At 47.8% G+C, this 22249-nt stretch overlaps 1 protein-coding gene across 6 annotated transcripts in view; it reads right to left on the bottom strand.

The window, feature by feature from the left end:
- Positions 1-686: 686 nt before the first annotated feature.
- SHROOM3 (shroom family member 3) overlaps positions 687-22249 on the bottom strand; it is a 329202-nt gene continuing 307639 nt past the window's right edge. For all 6 annotated transcript variants that reach the window (XM_061420517.1, XM_061420516.1, XM_061420519.1 and 3 more), the window contains 5 exons: positions 19735-20541; positions 17988-18494; positions 15793-15943; positions 5643-5915; positions 687-1685 (listed from right to left, as the gene is read on the bottom strand). In XM_061420517.1, the coding sequence (XP_061276501.1) occupies positions 1317-1685; positions 5643-5915; positions 15793-15943; positions 17988-18494; positions 19735-20541 (2107 nt within the window). In that variant the 3' untranslated portion in view covers positions 687-1316. The remainder of the gene's footprint in view (positions 1686-5642; positions 5916-15792; positions 15944-17987; positions 18495-19734; positions 20542-22249) is intronic.

Genomic DNA, 22249 nt, shown 5'->3' with positions numbered 1-22249 from the left:
CAGATCAGCACAGGTGGCCCCCAGCTGAGGATTCAACTTGAAAGCACAGCTAGGGATGTACCACCTGCTGCGTGCATCAGGCTGTTGCCATCTCCAGCAGCTGACGACACAGCCGGGTCCCTGGCCCATCACCCCCGTCCATCCTTCAGTCTATCTTAACAGGCTTACAGCTTGGGCTCACGAGGGTCCTCTCAGATGTTGCTATTGAAGCAGAATAGTGCAAAATCCATCTCCAGAGTTTAGGGAGGGGATTTTTCATAAGTGTGGTTGATGAGTTTGACATTTCAGGAGAAGAAACTTTTGTGAAAAGCATGATTAAAACAGCCTGCTACTGCATCTCACTAAATAAGCTGGATTTAGCTCAAATCTCATAGCGGGACAGCAGAAACTCAGTTTTGAATTGACTTGAGTTCCAGTTTCCTTGTCAACAGGTTGGAGTGTTGGCCTCATCAGTGGACTTTAGCTTTGTCTCTGCCCCAGGGATAAAGACCAGCAGCACTAGGGAAGGCTGTGATGACCGTGGTGCACAAAGCCTTCCTGGGAAGGAGTGTGGTGTTCCGCTTGTTGCAGGGGTAAAGTGGTGAGTTGCCAGCAGTGGCGGCTGGGACTTTTCCATACTCAGTTTAAAACAAGTGCTGAAGCTCAACTCACATGTCAGGTAAGAAAAAAAGTCTCCACACTCAAGGTGACTGTCTTTGGAATTCTTGGTTTCATTAAGGTTCTCACAAAATACAAAGCTCAAACATAACTGTCTACATCCACCACAGAACAGAATCAAGTAAGTGGTTAGCACACAATGATCTTTTTCATTTTTAAAAATATAAATAACAGTGTTCAAGGTTGGACAATTTTCTCCCGTGTGTGTGTTTCTCTGTAAGGCGTTATGTCGCAGGCCCTTCACTGATAAGTACGCCGTACTTGTCGTCAGGAAGCACTGCCCACAGGCAGGGAAGGCCACTGTGGATGCGGTCCTGAGGGTGACACCCACGGATCCGTGTTGCCTCGGCCTGTGAAAACTAAGCGATCAATCAGACACCCTCCGATCAGTTCTCACAGTTTCATTAATTTTCTTTCTACTACAAAGTAACAATAGAAAGGGGGTCACCTCCCAGTGGCATGCAAGCTCTCGGGAGATCAATCATGAAGGGCAAGAAGGAGAAGGACAGGCTTTTTCCTGGATGGAATTTTTTCCTTTTATCCAGAAAAAAACCCCCAATAACCCACAGAGCTTAATGGGTGGCTTGTACTGAAACATTTTTCAGATTAAATAGTGTTGAGAGAAGGGGTAGTCTTTTGGGTGGGTACTGGAGAAGAGGTTAAAGTGGGGAGGTCACCGCTGGGAAAACACCACTGCCAGTCCAGCCCCCCACGGGAGTCACATCGCTGGCGAGGCCTGGGGGCAGAGCCAGGGCCCCCGCCTTGGGCACGAAGTCCGAGGGAAGGCTCTCTAGCAGGCACTTGACCTGCTCCTGGCCCAGCTTGATCTTGTCATCCAGCTCTCGCTGCTCGATGAGGAGTGTCGACTTCATTTTCACGAAATGCCGGTAATCTTGGAGCTGCTCTTCGGAGAGGTAATTGGCCAGGATGTCCAGCACCACGCGCTCCCTCCGATCCACGTTCTCCTTGAGCTCCCGGGCGTCCTCGTGCTGAGCAGACAGGACCTTCCTCTTCTCGTTGAGTGAGCTCTGCCAGGGCGAGATGAGTGGGTCAGCAGAGGGCCAGTTTTGGGGGGTGGGGAGAGAGCCACACTGCCTGTAGAGAGATTTTTTTACAGGACGGGACAATATCTAAGATGCTATTTCAACTGTCACTCTTAAGTAGGGAGGCGCAAGTGTTTTGAACATCAGCTTATTACCCTTATGGTGCTTATGTATGGTCCAGCTTTAATTAGACAGGCATTACATTCAACTGGCGGGGGTAATGGCTTTACTTTAGGCTTCTAGTCTTAAAAGGACAATCAGGATTCCACTTGTAGGGGGTCCTTAAGAGTAGTCAAAGTCCTAACAGCATGAAGTAGGACGGTGATTGCCAGGGCCTGGGGGGTGGGGAGAGTGGAGGACTTGTTTCAATGGGTATAGAGTTTTGCGAGATGAAAAAAATTCTGGAGATCTGTTGCACAGCAATGTAAATATACTTAACACTACTGAACTGTACAGCTACAAATGGTTAAGACAGCAAATTTTATACGTGGTGGGGATGGTTTAGTCGCTAAGTCGTGTCCAACTCTTGTGAGCCCATGGGAGGTAGCAACCCAGGTTCCTCTGTCCATGGATTCTCCAGGCAGGAATACTGGAGTGGGTTGTCATTTCCTCCTCCAGGGGATCTTCCCGACCCAGGGACTGAACCCTCACCCCCTGCATTGGCAGGCGGATTCTTTACCACTGAGCCACCAGGGAAGCCTAGGTGCTGTGTGCTCAGTTGTCTCAGACTCTCTGTGACCCCATGGACTGAAGCCCACCAGGGTCCCCTGTCCATGGAATTTTCCAGGCAAGAATACTGGAGTGGATTGCCACTTCCTTCTCCAGGAATCCAGGTTGGGATCATCCCACCCCAGGGATCGAACTCGTGTCTCTTGTGTCTCTTGCACTGGCAGGTGAATTTTTTTTTAGCACTGAGACACCTGGGAAGTCCTTTATGTAGTTTACCATAATTAAAAAAATTAAAGGGGAAAAAAAGGCCAATTATCAAGGAAGTCAAAGTTATGGTTTTTCCAGTAGTCACGCATGGATATGAGCTCTGGATCATAAAAAAGGCTGAGTGCTGAAGAACTGATGCTTTTGAACTGTGGTGTTGGAGAAGACTCTTGAGAGTACCTTGGACTGCAAGGAGATCAAACCAGTCAATCCTAAAGGAAATCAGTCCTGAATATTCACTGGAAGGACTGATGCTGAAGCTGAAGCTCTAATACTTTGGCCACCTGATTCAAAGAGCTGACTCACTGGAAAAGACCCTGATGCTGGGAAGGATTGAAGACAAAAGGAGAAGCCGGCAACAGAGGATGAGATGGTTAGATAGCATCATCAACTCAACAGACGTGAATTTGAGCAAACTCTGGGAGACAGTGGACAGAGGAGCCTAGCATGCTGCACTCCATGGGGTTGCATAAAGTCAGACCTCACTTAGTGACTGAACAACAAAAAAACTAATCCTGATGTATTCTGCAGGTGAGCAAGCGCTTATGTGTACTTAAGAGTATAGATGGCATTTAAGTGTTAAGTTGAGCTCAATTCTGGAACAGCTCATCTTCCTCTAAGTACTGCTCCAGTGTTCCCTATCTCACAGACCTGCAGCATCCAGCCAGGTGACCAAACAGGAAATATGGAATTACCTTCTGTTCTGTCCTTACCCTCATCTAACATGCCCTGCCTGCTGATTCAAACTCATGCTCTAAGTCACTCCCTGTTCTTTATCCCCAAGACAATGGTCTAAATTAACAGCCTAAACCTATCTTTCTAGAAGTCTCCCCATGGTAACATCCTTCTCCCCACTCCCGATCAGGTAATGAAATGAGTTCAAGGCTCTCCAGGCTAAATTCAAAAGTACTGACCCACAGGTCTTGGTGAGGATTTTCTGCACTGGATTCTACTATCCCTCCAGACCCACTCTCCTAGCCTGTCTCAATGTCTGGTGAAGCTGAACCCTGCTGGGTGCTGGGTTCGGCCAGTGGCAGCCACGGCAGGGGACTGGGGGTGGGAGAAAGATGACACTGAGGCCTGTACTCCTGGCTCTCTCCTTGCCAGGTGGCAGTGGCTGAAACCTCTCCTCCAGAGCTATGGCTAAGTTCTGATAAGGGCCCCTTTCTTCTGCTTCTCCGGGTCCAGAGGTGATAATGGCTTCCCCACTGATGCTAGCCCCATGGGGACTGGGCAGCTTCATTATCCCTTCTTGCCTGTATGCTAAGTCGTGTCCAACTCTTGTGACCCTATGGACTGTGAGCCTACCAGGCTCCTCTGTCCATGGAATTCCCCAGGCAAGAATATTGGAGTGGGTTACTGCCCTCCTCCAGGGGATCCTCCTGACCCAGGGATTGAACCCATGTATCTTACGTCTCCTGCACTGGTAGGCGGGTTCTTTACCACTAGTGCCACCTGGGAAGCCCTTCCTGGTCTCCTTCAAAAACAAGTCAAGGAATCACTCTATGCTCTAGACATACCAACCACATGTAACTCAGTTCCTCAACATGCCATGGTCTGCCTGGGCTTTGTCCATAACATTCCTTCTAAATGGTGAAGCTTTTCCTATCAGTCCGCCTGGCATAAAGAAAGCCCTCTAGACGCCACTCAAGCGGCCCTCGTGTGAAGTCCCTCCTGACCCCAGCACCACATAAGAGTGCTCCCGTGGCCCTGAGTTTATCACTGCGCAGCAGCACACTAGACACAATCGCTGCTTCCACACTGGTCCTCCTCACTGGTGAGTGCCTTCGGTGGAGGGGCTGTTTTTACCCAGTGTCAGCCCCAGCACGCGGAGCAGCTGGAATTTGACAGGTTCTTGTTCTCTGCTGGCTGGATGGAAGGAAGGCGGGAGGGACAACACTTTGGAGGCAAGGACAGTTAGTTTCTAGGGAAACTGTCTGGAGGGAACAAAGGCCTGGCACATACGCACAGGTGGGCACTGGTCCAGGGTGCGGGTTTGGGGTCCTGGGCGCTCAGAGTCCCATTCCTAAATGCTTACCATCTAGATCTCTTCTAATCTTTCAAAAATCTATTTGCCAAGACATACCTTTCCTTTTAAGGCAGTACATTCGGAGAAATGATTGGGAAATCCCTAATTTCCAGGAGCCAGGAAGCAAAAGAGCTGCCTCTTACTGGCTGGAGTGCTGGTCAGTCGGCATGTACGTGAAGTTACAGCTCTGTTTATTGTCTGACCTCTTTGGTAAGTAAGTCCCATGCGGGCGGGGATCTGACTGCTTTATTCAGAGTATCCCAAGTGCCTACACCAGATGGTGGCCTATACCAGACACAGAGGAAATATCTGCTGCATAGATGAGCAGGTGAAGAATGCTCTGTAGCTCTGCGATGAAGTTCAAGGAGGTGGATAACGCCTGGGGACCATAGCAGGACTCCTGTCCTGGCTGCGTCGCTTACGTGCCTCTAGTGAGAACTCCTTGAGGCTGCGCCTGCAGCGTCTACGGCCAGTGCCTGACCCAGAGGGCGCCCTGGGATTCTGCGTCACGTCACCACCGCTGTCGTTCCGTTCTTCCAGTGAGGGGTGCGGTGACGACAGGGGGTACGTCCTCCCTTGGCGTCCCTGGCCCCTCACCTGCAGTTTCCCTGGAGCCTGAGCTCATGTTCCTGGGCCCTCTCCTCATCCCCAGTAGCTTCGTCATTCCTCTCTTGTTTTTAATGTCCATCTTCATTATGCCTTTTGCCTTTTTCTGGGACAGAAAGGAAGGAAAGGAACTCTGGCGCCCACATTTCTACTTTTCTAGTAAGTATCCTTGAGGCTGAGGTGTCATGACATGACATCCTGGCATGGGAGCTGCCTTCCCCTCTCTGCCCTGCTCACCTGTATGCCGGACCCCCTTCCCTGCCCCAGGAAGATGGTGGTCTTCTCTAGGACTCCTGTCTCACCATACTTCTCTATGTACATGGGACTCGGGGGAGGCAGGGAGGAGACTTGAAGGGAGCTGCTAGGCCGCCTACCCTTTCCTCGTTACTGGCGTCTTCACCAAGGCCGCTGAGCACGTTCTCCACGCGGGCCAGGCGCCCCGAGAGGGACAGGAGCAGGTTCACCACCTTGTCCAAGTCCCCGATGAACATCTTGTACTTGTCGATCTCGTTGGGCTTGCAGAGCTCACTGATCCAGGCCTCCACCTCCTCCCCCAGGGCGTTATTGAGCTTGATGTCCATCAGCAGGCTCCCCTTGGCTTCCTGGAGGGTCTCGAGCTTGTGGGTGAGGCTTCCGATCAGCTCCGCCTGTCACAAGAGAGGAGACACACAGCAAAAGTTAGCCACCAGAGTGGTCAGAGGTGACAAGATCCACTTCTAGTTGCATCCTTCCTGTCTTTTTTTTTTTGATGCTCAGCTGAAGGCCCTCCTCTGCTCTGTATGGACTGGCCCCAACCTTAGACCACAGTCTCCTTTCCTTTCTCAGAACCTATTCAGTCCTCATAGGCTACGCACGATCACACGTCGCCTTGCAATGTTGTCCAGTCATGTCGTGCTGTGCACAACACTGCCTTCCCAGCTGGTTTGTTCACTGCTCACTTTTAAAAGTCTTTTCAAGACATGTTCTCATTTGATCCTCACAACAATACCACAGGCAGGCAGAATATATATTCTTGTTTAACAAACAGAGCAGCTGAGAGTCAAAGGAACCAGGGATTTGCCTGCGATTACAGAGCTGAGTATTAATCACAGACACCACTCGTGGAGCAATTACTATGAGCCAGACATGGTGAGGAAGTCTACAGATTATCTCCCTGAGCCTTCCCAGCGGTCTTGTAGGAGATACTCGCTCATCTATGCAGTGCACGAGGGGAGGAAATCGGACAGTGTGCTGAGTTTTAATCGGCAAGTGAGCATTAACCAGTAAGTCTGTCCTCAGGTGTCGAGTTGAGTGGTGAAGAGGAGGGAGAACTCTTCTTCGGAGCTTCTACTGAACTTGGCTCCCTAATTTTCTCAGGCTCCTTCAGTTTAAGTAGGGTTCACAGATGTCCTTGAAATGTCCAAGTTCTGGCTTGAATTAAAGGTGACAGGTCAGTGGCAGTCACCAGGTGAGCGGGGTTCAGTGGGTAAGGATGGGTCAAAGAAGGCTGAACAGCCACCGGGGTCAGCATCTAGCCCGCTCAGTCTTCCCTCTGCGGACCCTGCCTTTTGTATTTCGTTTCTTAGCTTTAATTTTATTGGAGTCTAGTTGATTTATAATGTTATGTTTCAGGGGTACGGCAAAGTGTTTCAGTTACACATAAACCTTCATTGTTTAGATTCTTTTCTCATATAGGTTTTCACAGAATACTCAGTAATGTTCCCCATGCTATACAGTAAATCCTTGTTAGTTACCTATTTATAGTAGTGTGTTTATGTTAATCCCAAGTTCCTAATTTATCCTTTTCCCCCCACGTTTCCCCTTTAGGAACTCTAAGTTTGTTTTTGATATCTGTCAGTTTCTGTCCTCATTTCTGTTTGTTCTGTTTCGTGGCAGCAGTTTCTACCATTCCGTCTTCCAGCTCACTTATCCATTCTTTTAACAACAGAATAATTGACTCCTTCAAGCGTATTTTTCATTCCTGTTTATTTGTATTGTTGCTCTGTTCATCTCTGTTTATTTGTTCCTTAAATCTTCTACTCTTTGTTAAACATCTCGGGTATCCTCTTGACTTGCGCCTCCATTCTTTTTCTGGAGATCTTGGATTATCTTTGCTATCGGTACTCTAAATTCGTTTCCAGATAGGTTGCCTCTCTCTACTTCACTTAGTTGTGGGTTTTTATCTTGTTCCTTCATCTGGAACATATTTCTCTATCGTCTCATTTTGGCTTTCTGTGTTTGTGGTCTCCACCTCTTAGGCTGCAGAATCACAGCTCCTGCTGCTGCTAGTGTCTGCTCCCTGGTGGGTGAGGCTGGTCCCGGGGCTTGTGTAGGCTTCTTGGTGGGAGGGACTCGTGTCTGCCCCTCTGGTGGGCAGGGCTATATCAAGGGGTGTGTTTAGAGGTGGCTGTGAGCTCAGCCTGTCTGCTGATGGGTGGGGCTGTGTTCCTGCGGGTTGTTTGGCCTGAGTGTTCCAGCACTGGTCTGTAGGCTGTTGGGTGGGACCAGGTTGTAATATCAAGATGGCAGACCTCCAGGAGAGCTCACACTGATCAATAGTCTCTGGGGCCTCTGCCACCAGTATCCTTGCTCCCCAGTGAACCACAGCTGACCCCTGCTTCTCCAGGAGACCTTCCAGGACTCACAGGTAGGTCCAGTTCAGGCTACTGTGGTGTTACTGACCCAGTGTGCGTGAAACCTTGTGTGTGCCCTCCAAGAGTGGTGTCTCTGTTTCCCCCAGTCCTGTGGAACTCCTGAACTCAAGCCCCACTGGGGGTTCCTCCTCCCGATCCCAGACCCTCAATCTGGAGAGCCTGATGTAGGGCTCGGGACTCTCGCTCTTGCAGGAGAATGTCTGTGACATAATTATTTTCCAGTTTGTGGGTCACCCACCTGGCAGGTATGGGGTTTAATGATGTTGTGAAAGTGTCCCCCGCCTCCTTCTGTCTTACTGAGGTGGCTTCTTTGTCTTTCAATGTAAAAATATCTCTTCTGGTAGATTCCAGTCTTTTTGGTCACTGGTTGCTCAGCAGTTAGTTGTGATTTTGGTGTTTTCATGAGAGGAGGCGAGCTCAGGTCCTTCTACTCTGCCATCTTTCCCAGAACCGAGGGGCTGCTTTTAGTTTGGGTGCTGGCTGTCTCCTTCCCCAGCATGTGCTGGCCGCTGTCCCCTTGATACGCGCTGTGCAGATGCACAGGCCCATGCACACTCCTGAGGTGGGGGGGGGGCAGTGCTTGGGGCCTGCTCTGTTTTGTTTTTCAAAGACACCAACGTTAGCAGAAGAATCATAGGTCTGCCTGTACAGGAGCTGACGTGAACTCTGGGCTTCATGAGACAAGGATGGACAGAATGAGAAGAAAATGCCTAGAAGTGATGCAGGGAGGCTTCTGCAGGAAGAACCATCTACATTCTGCATTTTGATTTCTGAAAGCTGTTGGCGGGGCTGTAATGTGATCGTCAGAGCCCAGTCAGATCGGCTAATACCAGCATCACTGAGCAGTCACACCAATCACTCCTGACCCAAAGGTTGCACATTTGGATGGTATTTGAATTTTTCATTTTACCAAGCCCTTAACATGTGGAGATTTGGATTTTAAAATGTAGTTAAAGAGGGCTTTGAATAACTGAAGGTAGCAAGGGAAAGTTGGCTGTATTCAATAGCCATTTCTCTGCCAGGCAGATCTTTTCAAAAAAACCTACCAACTTATACCCATGGAATTCAATGAGGAGAGAGGGGAGAGGTGTTTTGATTTTTTAAAAATAACTTACTAGTCTCTCAGGAGCTAATTAATTTGCAAAATCATCGACATATAACCACTTCTCATCTGGCATAAACTGTTAACTCACCTGCCTAAGCTGCTGTTAATAAGGGTTCTCGCTGGAAACATAGTTTAACAGCCCCTCCCTCCCACCTTGCCATCTGCAGGCTGAAATCCTTCTGGGCCTGGTCCGCCTCCTCACGGTTCCAGCACCAACGCAGACACTGGACCAGGAGTCAGGAGATCTGGCTGTGACAGAAATTCATTCTCAGGCCAGTCACTCGACTTTTTGTATCTGTTTTTCTCATCCACAGCACGGGCATCCTAACGTCTGCCTGAAAATAACCATTCTGTTTAGTTACAGAGCTCTTTCTCTGTGCCAGGCACCATTTAGGCACTTTCCTATTTTCAGTTACTACCGACAGCAGCCCAGTGAGATGGGCGCTGTTACCCCCTTTTACTGATGAGGAAAGTGAGGCGGACATCAGTTATGTCACTTGCCCAAGCTCAGGCAGACAGAAAGGGGCAGCACTGGGCTTAGACCCAGGTCACCAGCTGCAGGATTCAGGCTTTTTGTTGTTATGTTAAAACAGCTCAGAGGAATGTTGTGAGGCTCAGGTAAGATGAAGCAAGCACTTTGGAAAATATAAAAAGTGTTACACATTTAAGTTGTTCCTCTTTTGTGCTATGGTTAAAATTAGGTAGCCCCTTGAAGAACATATACCAGTCACTTGGGTAGATGACGCTAGGGGAAGATAGCCAACCACTCCCCACCCCCAACACGGTTTTGCCTTCTGCTCAGGGGACTTGTGCTGACAGGGTTGCCAATAACGTCACTACACACACAGTCAGCCTCGACCAATGGCCTGTCTTCATCTAAACTGAGTAATTCAGGACCTTAGGGCTTCCCAGGTGGTTCAGTGGTAAAGAATCCATCTGCCACGTGGGAGACCTGGGTTCGATCCCTCAGCTGAGAAGATCCCCTGGAGGAGGGCATGGCTACACACTCCAGTATTCCTGCCTGTAGAATTCCATGGACAGAGGAGCTTGGCGTGCTATAGTTCGTGGGATAGCAAAGAGTCGGACGTGACTGAGCAACTGACACGGCCCATGGCTAGGGTTTGAGGACAGAGAAATTTAGGCTCCTGCTAGTAAAAACTGGGACTAGTTAAAGACATTCAACTTGAGGATCCAAGCAGCAGCATGGGCTGTTCTCTTTAGCTGCGTTTCACTCAAGAGAGAAGTCGGGGTCGGTTTCTGTCCTGAGCAAGTCTGCATCCCATGTTGGTGGCCTGACAAAGCAGAAAGGTCGGGGGGGACCCACTGCCAAGGCAGATACTCTCCAGCACGCTCTCTGTCAACAGTGGTTCTTGTTTTCTCTCAGGAAGGCTTATGACCAGAACGCCGTCACATTTACCTAGTTTGATCTCTTGGTTCTGAGATCTCTTGGTTCCTGGTAACAGGAATCTCTGACATACAAGAAGAAACATGATTAAATTCCTCAAAATTCAATGCAACTCATCTTCCTCCCTCCCTCTGCTTTCCTATTTCTGTTACAACAGTCCCCTCAGCCAGGAACTCCGGAGTCAGCCCTCTTTCCTCTCTTCCGTGCTCCATGTGTAATATTAATCTGCTACCAGGTCATCCACTTTTACTTCCTCTTTTGAAAACTGAAATCCATCAGCTTCTCACTGCTCCTCCTACACCTCCCTCTCTGACCTGTATCATCACGTTCCTGGGCAGCTGTAACCCTTCCAACTACCCTCTCTTCCTACTGTCCGAGTCCACACGTAGCTACTAGAGACTTTCCTGGATGTAAATCTGCCACATCTCTCTCCCTGATGATAAACCCCGGGAGGGGGCTGATGGCGGGCAGATGTCAGAAGCCCATGTCAGGCCCCCTCCCCCATTCTTACAGCTAACACCCTGACCCCGCAGAGGGCTCTGCAAGGTTAACTGGCAGCTCGCTGGGGAGGGAGCAAGCCTGAAGGATGACCCAGACGGGGGTGAGTTTCCGGTTTCTCCCCCTTTTTATATTCTAGCTCTGCTCTGGGAATAGCCTCAACACTGAACAGCAGAGATGGTATGGGAGCAAAACGGCTGAAAGAAGCCCCGCCTTCTGTGGGATAAAGCTTGTAGCAGAAATCCTGTTCTTCCCCTTCCTTCTCATTTTTTCCTCCCTTTCCCAGCCCCGTTCCCTGAGGCGACTCTCCTTGCACAGCCACATGGCGTGAGCACTTAGAACTCCAAGAGAAAACCCTTCTTTCTGTCTAGAGGAACTGGGAAAATGACCCCATGGACTGAAACTGTAAGGGGGTCTCCCCACTATTTCTTTCTCTTATTGAGGGGAGTCCCATGTAGACAGTACAGCCATGCAGGCTGCTGTGACGTTGCGAGAACTTGTCTTTCTATTTCTAGCCAGAGGTACAGGAAAAGGGGCCTCTGGGAGCCAGAGGCTGGAGGGGGATGGGAGGAGGCATGGGAATACTGGACAGGAGAGAGCAGGAAAGGGAGACCCCCTAACTCTGGGTCGGAACTGCCTAGGTCCTGGCTCACCCAGAAGCTGTACGTGTGGGACAGACCCAAAGCAGCACAGCTGAGGCTTTCAGGACTGAACTGTGACAGAACAACTCAGCCGAGCCCCCAGCTCAGCCCTGAAAGGTGCCCATGGGGGACAGACACACAGGAGACAGTAGAGGTTCTGAAAACTGAACTGACACCGGGACCAACACCCAGGAGTGGGACAGAACTTACAGCCTGAACCTCACTAGGCTGACTGCTTGCTAAAAAGAACAATGAATCCACATTCTCCAGAGGATTTTCACAGAACCCAGAGTCTCACAACATAATACTCAAACATTCAAATACCATATTACCCCATATGAAAAGAACCAGTAAAATGTCAGCAGCTCTCAGGGGAAGACCACCAACAGGTGCTAACCCTGAGATAAACAAACACTGGGACTATCGAAGCCTTTAAAAAACTTTTGTAACTATGCTCCATGGTAGAAGTAAACACTCCTGAAATGAACAGCCAGAAACTACAAAACAGTAACTGAATGGAAATTTTACAACTGAAAACTGGAATATTTGAAATTAAAAAAAAAATCACTGGCAGAATGCAGGAAAGTCAGTGAAATTGAAGACAGATCAATAGAAATAATCCAATTTGAACGAACGGACAGAAAACATCAAAAACATGAACAAATAGTTTCAGACTTGCAGGGCCATATCAAAAGGTCTAATATTTGTGTCACTGAGTCCCAAAAGGAGAAAAGGTAAAGATTAGCATGCTAAAAAAAAAAAATTGAAGACATACTGGCTAATAACATCCTGAATTTAGTGATAGACATAAGTATAGAATTAAGAAGCTTAGCAAACCCCAACAGGACAAATGAAAAAAATAAGGCCCATGCACATCATAACCAAACTGCTAAAAAAAAATCAAAGAAAAATTTGAAAGCAGTCAGATAAAAACAACACATTCCATATAAAACGAACAAGTATCCAACGGCTGTGCATTTCTCATCAGAAATGATGGAAGCAAGAAGAAATGAGACATTTTTACAGTGCTGAAAGAAAAGAATAGTCAACCCAGAATTCCATATCCAGTAAAATAAAAATTCTTTAGAAATGACAGTAGAATATGGACATTCTTAGATGAAGGAAAACTAAAAGAATTTGTCACCAGCAGAAAAATGCTTAAAAACAGAAACATTAAAGGAAGTTTTTCAGGCTGAAAGAAGACAGACCAGAGGGAAGCTTGGAACTTCAAGAATGAAGCAAGAGCAACAGAGACAGGCAGTTGAGAGTCATCTGGGTCACTACTGGTCTCCTGGGGAAAGCCAGTTCTAAGAAACAACAGATTTTTTTTGAAATATTCCACCAAGTCTCTAAGCCAAAGTCTTCTGGCCTTCAGAACAGAGAATCATGGGATCTGGTTAAGCAGATCTTTGTCTAACAGATATGGCAGGGTTTAGCCAGTTAGAAGTATTAAACTGTCTTTAGATTTTATGTCTGTCAGAAGTTCACACAGTGAGTGTTTTATATTTTAAGTAATACTTATATAAAGTATGTTAGTCGCCTAGTTGTATCTGACTCTATGTGACCCCCATGGACGGTAGCCCTCCAGGCTCCTCCGTCCATGGGATTTCCCAAGCAAAAATACTGGAGTGGGTTGCCATTTCCTTCTCCAGGGGATCTTCTTGACCCAGGAATTGAACCCAGGTCTCCTGCACTGCAGGCAGATTCTTTACTGTCTGAGCAATATTATAATTCATCATCCAGGATATATAAATAAAAAGTATGTTAAAGGAGAATGGATTCAAAATGCTAATTTTAAGTTTTAAAATATTAATAAATCAGGACCATAGTTTCCATTGACACTTAGTGAGTTCCATGCCAAGAAATACACGTTAGGTTGTTATTAACTTTAAACATTAGGGAGCATATTATTGCTTTGCAGAATTTGGTGGAAGGCTATACTCGGCCTCAAAGCAATCTTGACCAAGCATCATGTTTTAAAACCATCCTTAGAAAAGCTTGTTATATATCAAGAAAGTGACAAGTGAAAGTGAAGTCACTCAGTCATGTCCGACTCTTTGAGACCCCATGGACTGTGGCCTACCACGCTCCTCCACCCATGGGATTTTCCAGGCAAGAGTACTGGAGTGGGGTGCCATTTCCTTCTCCAGAGGATCTTCCTGACCTAGGGATTGAACCCGGGTCTCCCGCATTGTAGGTAGACGCTTTACCGTCTGAGCCACCAGGGAGAGAACTGCATTTCAACTTCATGCTGAATCTATTAATAAATGCCTTCAACAACATCAATTAAAGCCTACATATTTCCTGTTTCCTGACCAGATATATAAATGCAAGTCACACACACATATTCTATTACACATTAATAAACCTGCAGTTTATTAAAACAATCTCATAAGGTTCTCCACTGTCACATGATAAAATCCAAATTTTAGCATTTCAGACAAAGCCCCATGTGACCTCCATGACCTCCTGCCCCCATGAATCCTCCCCATTTCATCTCCTTCCTGCCATTTATGGCCTTTCTTGGTTAGCCTCTAAATTTGGTAAATTCTGATTTAATCATAATATCAAGCCTCCTGGAAGTATCTCCCTTCAATACATACTAGCTCCCAATGCTTTTTCACACCTCTGCCTCTTCTCCCGGGCTACACCCTTAGTCTTGAATGCCCCTCTTCTCTTTCTCTCCTGACTCACTCTAATTAATTCAGCCTAAAATGTGACAACACAGGCATCAAAGCAGTTTTGTGTAAATTAAGAAGGTAATAAAGCACTAAGTAAAAAAAACACAGCCCACATCTGGGACTAAGACTTGCTCGACAAATAGTACCTAACGTCATTTCCTGTGAGGATTAATCCCCTGGTCCTTCAGTTCTCAGTCTAAAAATACTTCTTGTCACATAATCCTTAGAGTGAGAGGGTGATGATAAAGTGATGAAAAAGCAATGAAAAAAATAAAATTAAGATGGGGAGGAAAAAGCAACAGATAATTTGCCACACTGCTACTGTAGGGCAGGGTATGTCTACATGCAAAAAACAAAACAACTGTAAGATATTCGGTTAAAGATGTTATGGCAACTTGATATTTATAAGAGTGTTTCTATAGCGCCCCCTCTTTGGGATAAAAATAGACAGACTATAGCAAGGTGGTTTCTTCCTCCAATCCCATTGAATGGGGGCCAGGAGACAGGCTATGGCGTGGACATAGGGAGGCCCTGGGCTAGGAGAACCTGTGTTACCACAGCAGCTGCATTGTGTCAGCATGTTAGCCATGCGCTGTGAGTCAGAAGAAGGGAGAATGTCACTGACGGAGGTGTTTCTAAAACCCCTAAATCCTCCTGCCCCATCGCTCCTTGCTCCCACGGTCTATATCCTCTGGTCTCATTCCAACACATAAACAAGAGAGCTTAGGACACATACTATGGAATAAATGAAACAGAATCACATGAGAAGCTTTCCTGGAACTGGCACCACTGAGAAGCACTTACATTCCTGGCTCAGCACGAGGCGAGTTTTTCAACAAAGAGCCCTTTTCAGCAGACTGGCCTGAGACGTATGAAGAGCTATAAGCAGAGAGGCAGGCAGCCCCTCTGGGGCTGTGGGGAAAGCAGCCGGGCACAGCTGGGCTGAGATCTCCAGGGCATGTGGGAAGACACCAGCATCACGGTCATTCTGAAAGTGCTTTACATTTAAAATTTCTGTAGGAGCAGCAAATGCTAACAACTCAATTCTAACACTGTGCTTTCAAGCTTTTCCCTGTGGTACAGGGGAGGGGATCTAAAGAATAATACTTCCTTTTCTCGAAGTATCTTTTGACAATCAGTCTCTTTTTCCTTAAAGTTTCTAGACTTCCTAGTTTCCTTTTGACCATGAAACACGAAATGAAAATGACATAGACCACTGGCATTGGTTGGTCAACTGCTGAGAACAGTGTCGGGATCCCCGTGTTGAGCCAGGAAGCAGGGGACCTACCTGGGTTCTAGTCCTAGCTGTGTGACTTGTAGGAAATCCACCTTAATCCCTCTACCCTTCACTTTTGCCATTTGTAAAAAGGACAATGACAGGACAGCTGTGAGGCAACTGCTCCAAGCGCCTTGCACGTGGAGAATCTCTGATGGCTCCACGAGGCTGGTGATGTCACAGGCCTCCCCCCGGCCCCCACCCGCCGCTACTGTAAGGCACCAGTAAGCCTGCAAGAACTACCTTTCTGGGGGAGCAGAACAAAGTCCCCCATTCTTTCTTTACCTTCTTTTCGTTGATGTCTGCCTGCTCCTCTTCCTCGTTCACCTCTTCTGGCATAGCTTTGATTTTGTTGAGAAGCTCAGCCTTGGGAGCAGAGACGCTGTAGTAGGCAGGACAGTTGACCAACACGCCCACTGCTTCCTTGTCGTCACTCCTGGGTCAGAGAGAATAAGAGTACAGCCACATGCAGCTTCATTTCACCACACGTCTGTCCATTTGGAAACACGTAAAAAAAAGTTCTGGGTGATATCTTCCCAGGGGTTAGGATGACCTAATAAATATTTACGATTGACTGATCACGATGTGTGGGGCTCTTGAAGCCAGAGTACTTGGGATGGAAAACCACTGAGGGCCACATTACGATAGGGAGTGGACTGTGGACGTTTAACCTTTCTGCATGGTTCTCCTCTTGTGATAAATACCAGAATGACACTAACTTCCTGTTTCACAGAGAGACAACAGGGAGCCAAGACTTAGTCAACAGGACAGTGTTTTCAAGGTGCTACACCAACCTCAGGTTTTAGGTTAATTATTTCCTACTCCTCCTTGGTTTCCATAATGTGTCTGATGCCTACTGTAATTGTTGCTTGGACATTTACCAGTTTTCCTTTTTCATGAACGCTTGAGGCTCTAGGTAAGCCTGAGAAACCTGGAGCTTGCTGGTCAACAATGAACACATACAAAAAGTAAAACCTACTCACTGCTTACACAGCAGGGGGGTTTTCGAGGATGGAGGACAATCTAGAAACTGTGGACCTGACAACTACGGTCTTCGTTTTACTATAATCAAGCTGTCTCTCACACTCTATAGGTAAGACTCTCAGTTCAGTTCAGTTGCTCAGTCGTGTCTGACTCTTTGCAACCCCATGGACTGCAGCATGCCAGGCTTCCCTGTCCATCACCAACTTCCAGAGCTTGCTCAAACTTATATGCCATCCAACCATCTCATCATCTGTTGTCCCCTTCTCCTCCTGCCTTCAATCTTTCCCAGAATCAGGGTCTTTTCCAGTGAGTCAGTAGGTAAGACCCTACTCACTGAATAAAGGACTCTGTAGGCATAATTAGTTTTCTCGGACATAATCTTGTGACATTATTTAACATCTAAACCACCATTTTACTACGGAATCCAGAACCACCAGAAGACTGTTTTCACTAATTTCCCAACTGGTGAGGTTATTCCTCTAAAAAATATAGTTACATTAATCCAGTTAGTGGGGGTGGGGAAAAAAACCCAAACATGGTAAAAAGTTCTTCTGATATGCCCTGCCTCCCCACATATTCATTGCCTTACAAATGGGCTTCTTGGGCATCTTATCTGATTACCTGAAGCCCACAGTGGCTATCTGCAGTCTCACATACAACAGGACTATGCTCACTTTAACCAGAAGATGGCGCACATCATCCTTCTGAAATCCCTCAGGAAGCTTTCCATGCTGCCAAAGCCACGTGAGGATTTCACTTCTAAACTTTTGTTCTCAGAGATAATGCCAGGAAATGCTTTTCTAAGAATGTATATGTCAACTACTCTGGTCTTCCTATTGCGAGTGTCTGGAAGACAACCACCCATGGTGAACCGACTGACACATCCATAAAAATTCATCTGTGGGTCCACAGGGGACCCAGTGGACTGCCCTGCACATTGTGGGTGCTTAAGAAGTGTTTGCTAAACACATGGCCCTGGATAAGTCACTTCCTGTTAGTCTCTGTAAGAGACTGAAAGAGGAGGCTGGACAAGGTTACCGTTTAAGGCTTGGATAAAGTGATCAGAGCTTCTGATAACATAGCGGACAGCCTGGAAACACCACGTAGTTCTTCCCTTTCTCCCCTCCCCCACAACTCAAAACACAGTGTTCCCATAATTCAGTTAGGATCAGTTGGAAATTTCTAAAATGCAAGCCCAAATTTAGATGAAATGCTCTCTGATTTTATTTGTTGGTGGTCTTGAAGCCACCAACTGTGGAGTTCCAGCCTGTTGATTCATATAGTTTTCATTGAAAACTTGTAAGAAAATAAAAAAACACTCTAATCTCTCCCATAGTAGCTTCAAGGAAATCAAACATGCAAGAAAATACTGCAGTAACCCAGGAGAAATCAAAAGAAGGAAAAATACAAACTGCTCATGATCCTCTCACCGGATCATCACCCCCTCGGAAGCACTTTAATTTGAAGTCTGTTTGGGGACATTGCCAGGGACTTACCTCTTGGTCTCACATCCTGGGAAGCTGATGGTTTTCTGCACGGCCTTCTTCTTTACGCTGTTTTCCTTCAGCAAATTAACATCTCGAGGAAACAAACCTTCCATCAGGTCCATAGTTGTCTTCATTCTGGAGTCTGGGTCCAAAATGTCTGCCAGAGATTTGTCTTGGTGGATAATTTCCTTGGCTAGCGTCTCTGTCCTGATGTCTTCTGAGGTCTTCTGAGGACCAGAACTGACATTCTTTTCTAAACCTGCAGTCCCAATGGCTGGCTCGTGGATGAGGCTGTGGGTCTGCATGGGAGGTGGCTGTCCTGGGCTTGGCTGCTTGCTTAGAGACCCAGCAGGCTGGGGCAGAGCACCCGTGGTGGAGGGCGGGTTGGTCTCCTTGGCCTCGAAACTCTTGCCTGAAGTTTGCGATCTGGAACCCAGCAACTGATTATCAACCGGATGGGCTGCACCGGCCATGCACCTTTCCTTGGCAACTGTCACCTTGGCAAGTTTGCTGGAGCTGTCAGGGATATTCAAAAAAAGAGAGGGGTGACAGAGGAGTCAGCAGAGGGTGAAATAAGACAGAGACACTGGCACAGGGGTGCACCTTTCAACACGTAAGGAGATTCTGAGGTTGTTATCCCCACAAACAGCAGGTTCAAAAGGGTCACAGAGAGGCTTTTAAGGCGGGGTGTGTGACTTTCAAGGGGGATGTGACGTTTTTAAGGGGGATAGACTGAATAGGAGTTCAGTTTTGGTGAATGTTGCTCTCAGATTCCAGAGCTTTATGAAAGTGAACCGAGGATAATGTTCACTTTATCACATAATAGTGGTGTTTAGAGGAAGTTACCACAAAGGTGCTGATGTATCTTCAGTGTTGTCCTAGGGAGGTATGTGTTGGGAAATGCTCCTTCCCCATTCTTCTGGCTTCCAAGAAGAGGTTTTCCCTAAACACTACTGACCTTCAGCCTTCCTCTTCATTCCTTTCTATGGATACAGAGTGACTCTGCAAAGAGAAGCGGCCCACAGCCCATTCCTAGTCCAGCCTCTTTTTTAAAGTAAGGCTGCCTCTAGACTTGCTTTGGCATGCTCACACGTGCTCACTGTGTGTGTGTGTGTGTGTGTCTAGCACAGCCTGTGACTAGTGTCAGGAGACTCACTTATACTCAGACAGAAGCCATATTCTCCAGGATCAGCTCTCTCAGTAATAAGAGTGATTATTTTTGTCTTCTGTATGCCCTTTCCTTTTGCCTTATTTCTTCAATGATCAGGATTTGGACTCTCTGAAGCTGCCATGCCCACAGAACTAAACCTGGCCTCCTGGGTTCTGGTTTCCATTTCCACTAGTCTCACTCCTCAGCGCCCAAGGGCTGCTAGCATAGTGACTTGTTGCTGTGCTTACTTGTGTCTGACTTTGTGACCCTGTGGGCTGTAGCCCGCCAGGCTCCTCTGTCCATGGACTTTTTCAGGCAAGAATACTGGAGTGGGTTGCCGTTTCCTCCTCCAGGGAATCTTCCCCACACAGGGATGGAACCCGCATCTCCTGCATCTCCTGCACTGCAGGTGGATTCTTCACTGCAGAGCCATTGCGGAAGCCCTGCATAAGGACTACCCAGGTCAAGAGAGGAAACAGTTCTGTCATCTGGTGAAACTGACATGGCTCTCCAGGGGCCAGCAGAGGCAGCTCAGGGCAGCCTGGAGTGTGGAAATCTTACCAGGGTGGCAGACCCTTCTCCACTGGCAGAGGGCTGCGATCTCACCTGGCACGGGGCTCCAGGTAGCCCTCCTCCCACTGGGCCGGGCACATAGCTTCGGGAGGAGGCGGAGGGAAGTGGTCCAGGCCCTGGGCCAAGGATGCCTGGCTGGTTGTTGGTGGTGGGGGCGGCGGCGGAGGGGGCAGCAGCAGCTCATCGCAGCGGGGGCTGGAAGTGGCGGTGGGGCGTGGGTCCCTCACAAACACCTCGTCGTCCTCGCAGTCCTCGCGAGGTGGCGGGGAAGCCAGCAAGGCCGACTCGGAGATCCGGAGGGAAATCCTGCCCGGAATGCCTGGGGCCCCGAGAGGCGTATCCGGGTCGGAAGTGCTGCTCGAGCTGGGGGCATCCTGTGGCTTGGGGTAGTGCTTCAGGGGGTCCTCGGGGAGGCTCTCCTCTCTGACTATGTAGGTCCGCTTCATCCAGGGCGGGGAGGCCCGCATCCCTGCGCGCTCTTCCGTCTTGCGCTCAGGGCTGGGAGGCTGGGCCGGGCTGTGGCCACTGCCGCTTCTGGGGGTCCCGGCTGGTGTGGAGGGCTGGGCTGCAGCCTGTGAGCAATAGCTCGAAGGGCCAGGGGCAGACAAGACCGAGCTCAGGGGTGCAGCCCTGGCGTCTGGAAGATGCCCATGAGCTCCCGAGGACAGTGGCAGAGGGCAAGGCGTTCTGCTGGCCTGTCTCGGAGGGTCCAGCGGCCCCGGACCCCCGCTGGGAACAGAGGCACCACCACTACCTGCTTTGCAGCCCGAATCCCCCCAGTGAGGGCTGGGGTGGTGCCTGAGCGCTGGCATCTCTTCACGGCTGGAACAGCTGAATGGCCTGGAACAGGATACAGACATGTGGGTTAGTGCTGATGAAAAGGGGCAAACGCTGAGCCCAAGGTGCATTCCACAGACGGGAAAAGCCTCTGATGGGGAGAAGGACCCCAGAGAAACTGCACACTGCTTCCCCCTGGCTGCTCAAAGAACCTGAAAATTGCAATGCAACGGCGGGACAGGCATAAACTCCTGCAGGAAAATGTCACAGGGCATTTCTTTTTATTAATTCTCTCTCATCCCCCTTCCTCCATGCAAGGCAGCATTTGAGGACAGGCTTCAGGACATTTCTTCTGGTCCTTTTAGACCAAGTTTGGGAACCAGCTCCTGACTTCTGGGGGAAAGAATGCTCCCTCATTCTCTTGCCAGTGAGCCCCCATGGGGGTGGTCTGTTTGGAAAGTATTTGCATGGGCTGCTGATTCCGCAGGTTTTATTTACAACTTTCTCTTGGATTCCCAGTGTTTTCATTTCTCCAAATGGAAAGAAAGAAAGAAGTGTCTCACCTAAGGAGCTAATAAGCAGTTACCTCTGGAGAAAGAGACTGACAATAATGAGCAAACAGAGAGCATGGTGGTTTAAACAGCTGTCCTCTAGGCTCCAAGGAAAAACCCAACAATTTCCAGTACTTTTGTTATTGTGTTTGAAAGGCAAAAAAGGAGAACAAAACAAAGAAAACACGTCTGCAGCCCTGCCTGCCCGCCATGCAAGAGTTAATGTGAGGATTAAAAAGTCTCCAGCAAACATCCATAGTTCGTAAACCCCACATCTGTAGCTCCCTGACTAGTGTGCAAGTGAATCTGGAGAGCAGATGGTACTCTTCATTTCACAGACCCGCATCCTAAGGGGGCTGTGGCTCGGTCCCCAGTCAGTCAGCACAGTCCTGGCCACAAAATCATCTAAGGCCAGATGAGAGTAAAGCAGCATAAAGAAGGAAAAGACCACAAAGAACCCAACTAGCTCTTCTGCTGTTATTTTCTCTTTAATATAAAATGTAGTAAGGTACCCATCTTCCGCTTAGATGCAAACCCTCCCTCCCACCACAGATCTTTTCATTTATAGGCAGCTTCTTTATCAGGAACCTCTCAGTATCCAAGAGTGGCTATTCTGTCCTTCTTGGCGGGTTCCCAAATGGGTCCACGAAAAACGCAGGGGTGGGAGATTCGCTGAGGGTGCTCTCTATTCCCATGTCTTATTCACTTTGGGACCTCCAGATCCGGGCACAAAGTACCTTCTCAATAAATGTCTTTTGAACAATGTCTCTTTTGCCCGCTGCTATTTAGATCGTAGGGCATGAAATATTTCTGAACTTAGCATCCTCTAATAGGACATGGAATAACTGGAATCTGATGTTTTAAGGACTAATTCATGTTGTAATTTCATATTGCTTTAGGGGAGACGTCACTAAAACACACAATAAAATAATGTGTATCTTTTAAAGATCCAGCCAAAATAAACCTTGAAATAATGTTTTTAGTTTATACTTAATATTCTTTTATAGAAACTACACTTAAACTGTATATTTTTGAAGATAGTAGTTTAGTTAAATGCTTAGTTTGATTGAGAATACTTCTTCCTGGGGATTGTTTTCCAAGAATAAAAACTAGTGTCATAAAGATTTTGTTTCAGTCTCTTTTATAATCGAGGGTGAGAGAACGAAGTTTGATTAGTCTCATTTTCTTCCTCATAGCATTTTTTAAAATATGGTTAAAAA

Source organism: Bos javanicus, chromosome 6 (assembly GCF_032452875.1).
Source record: "Bos javanicus breed banteng chromosome 6, ARS-OSU_banteng_1.0, whole genome shotgun sequence".
Classification (NCBI taxonomy): Eukaryota; Metazoa; Chordata; class Mammalia; order Artiodactyla; family Bovidae; genus Bos; species Bos javanicus.
Note: the sequence above shows the minus strand (reverse complement) of the source record. Positions and strands in the feature narration are given on the sequence as shown.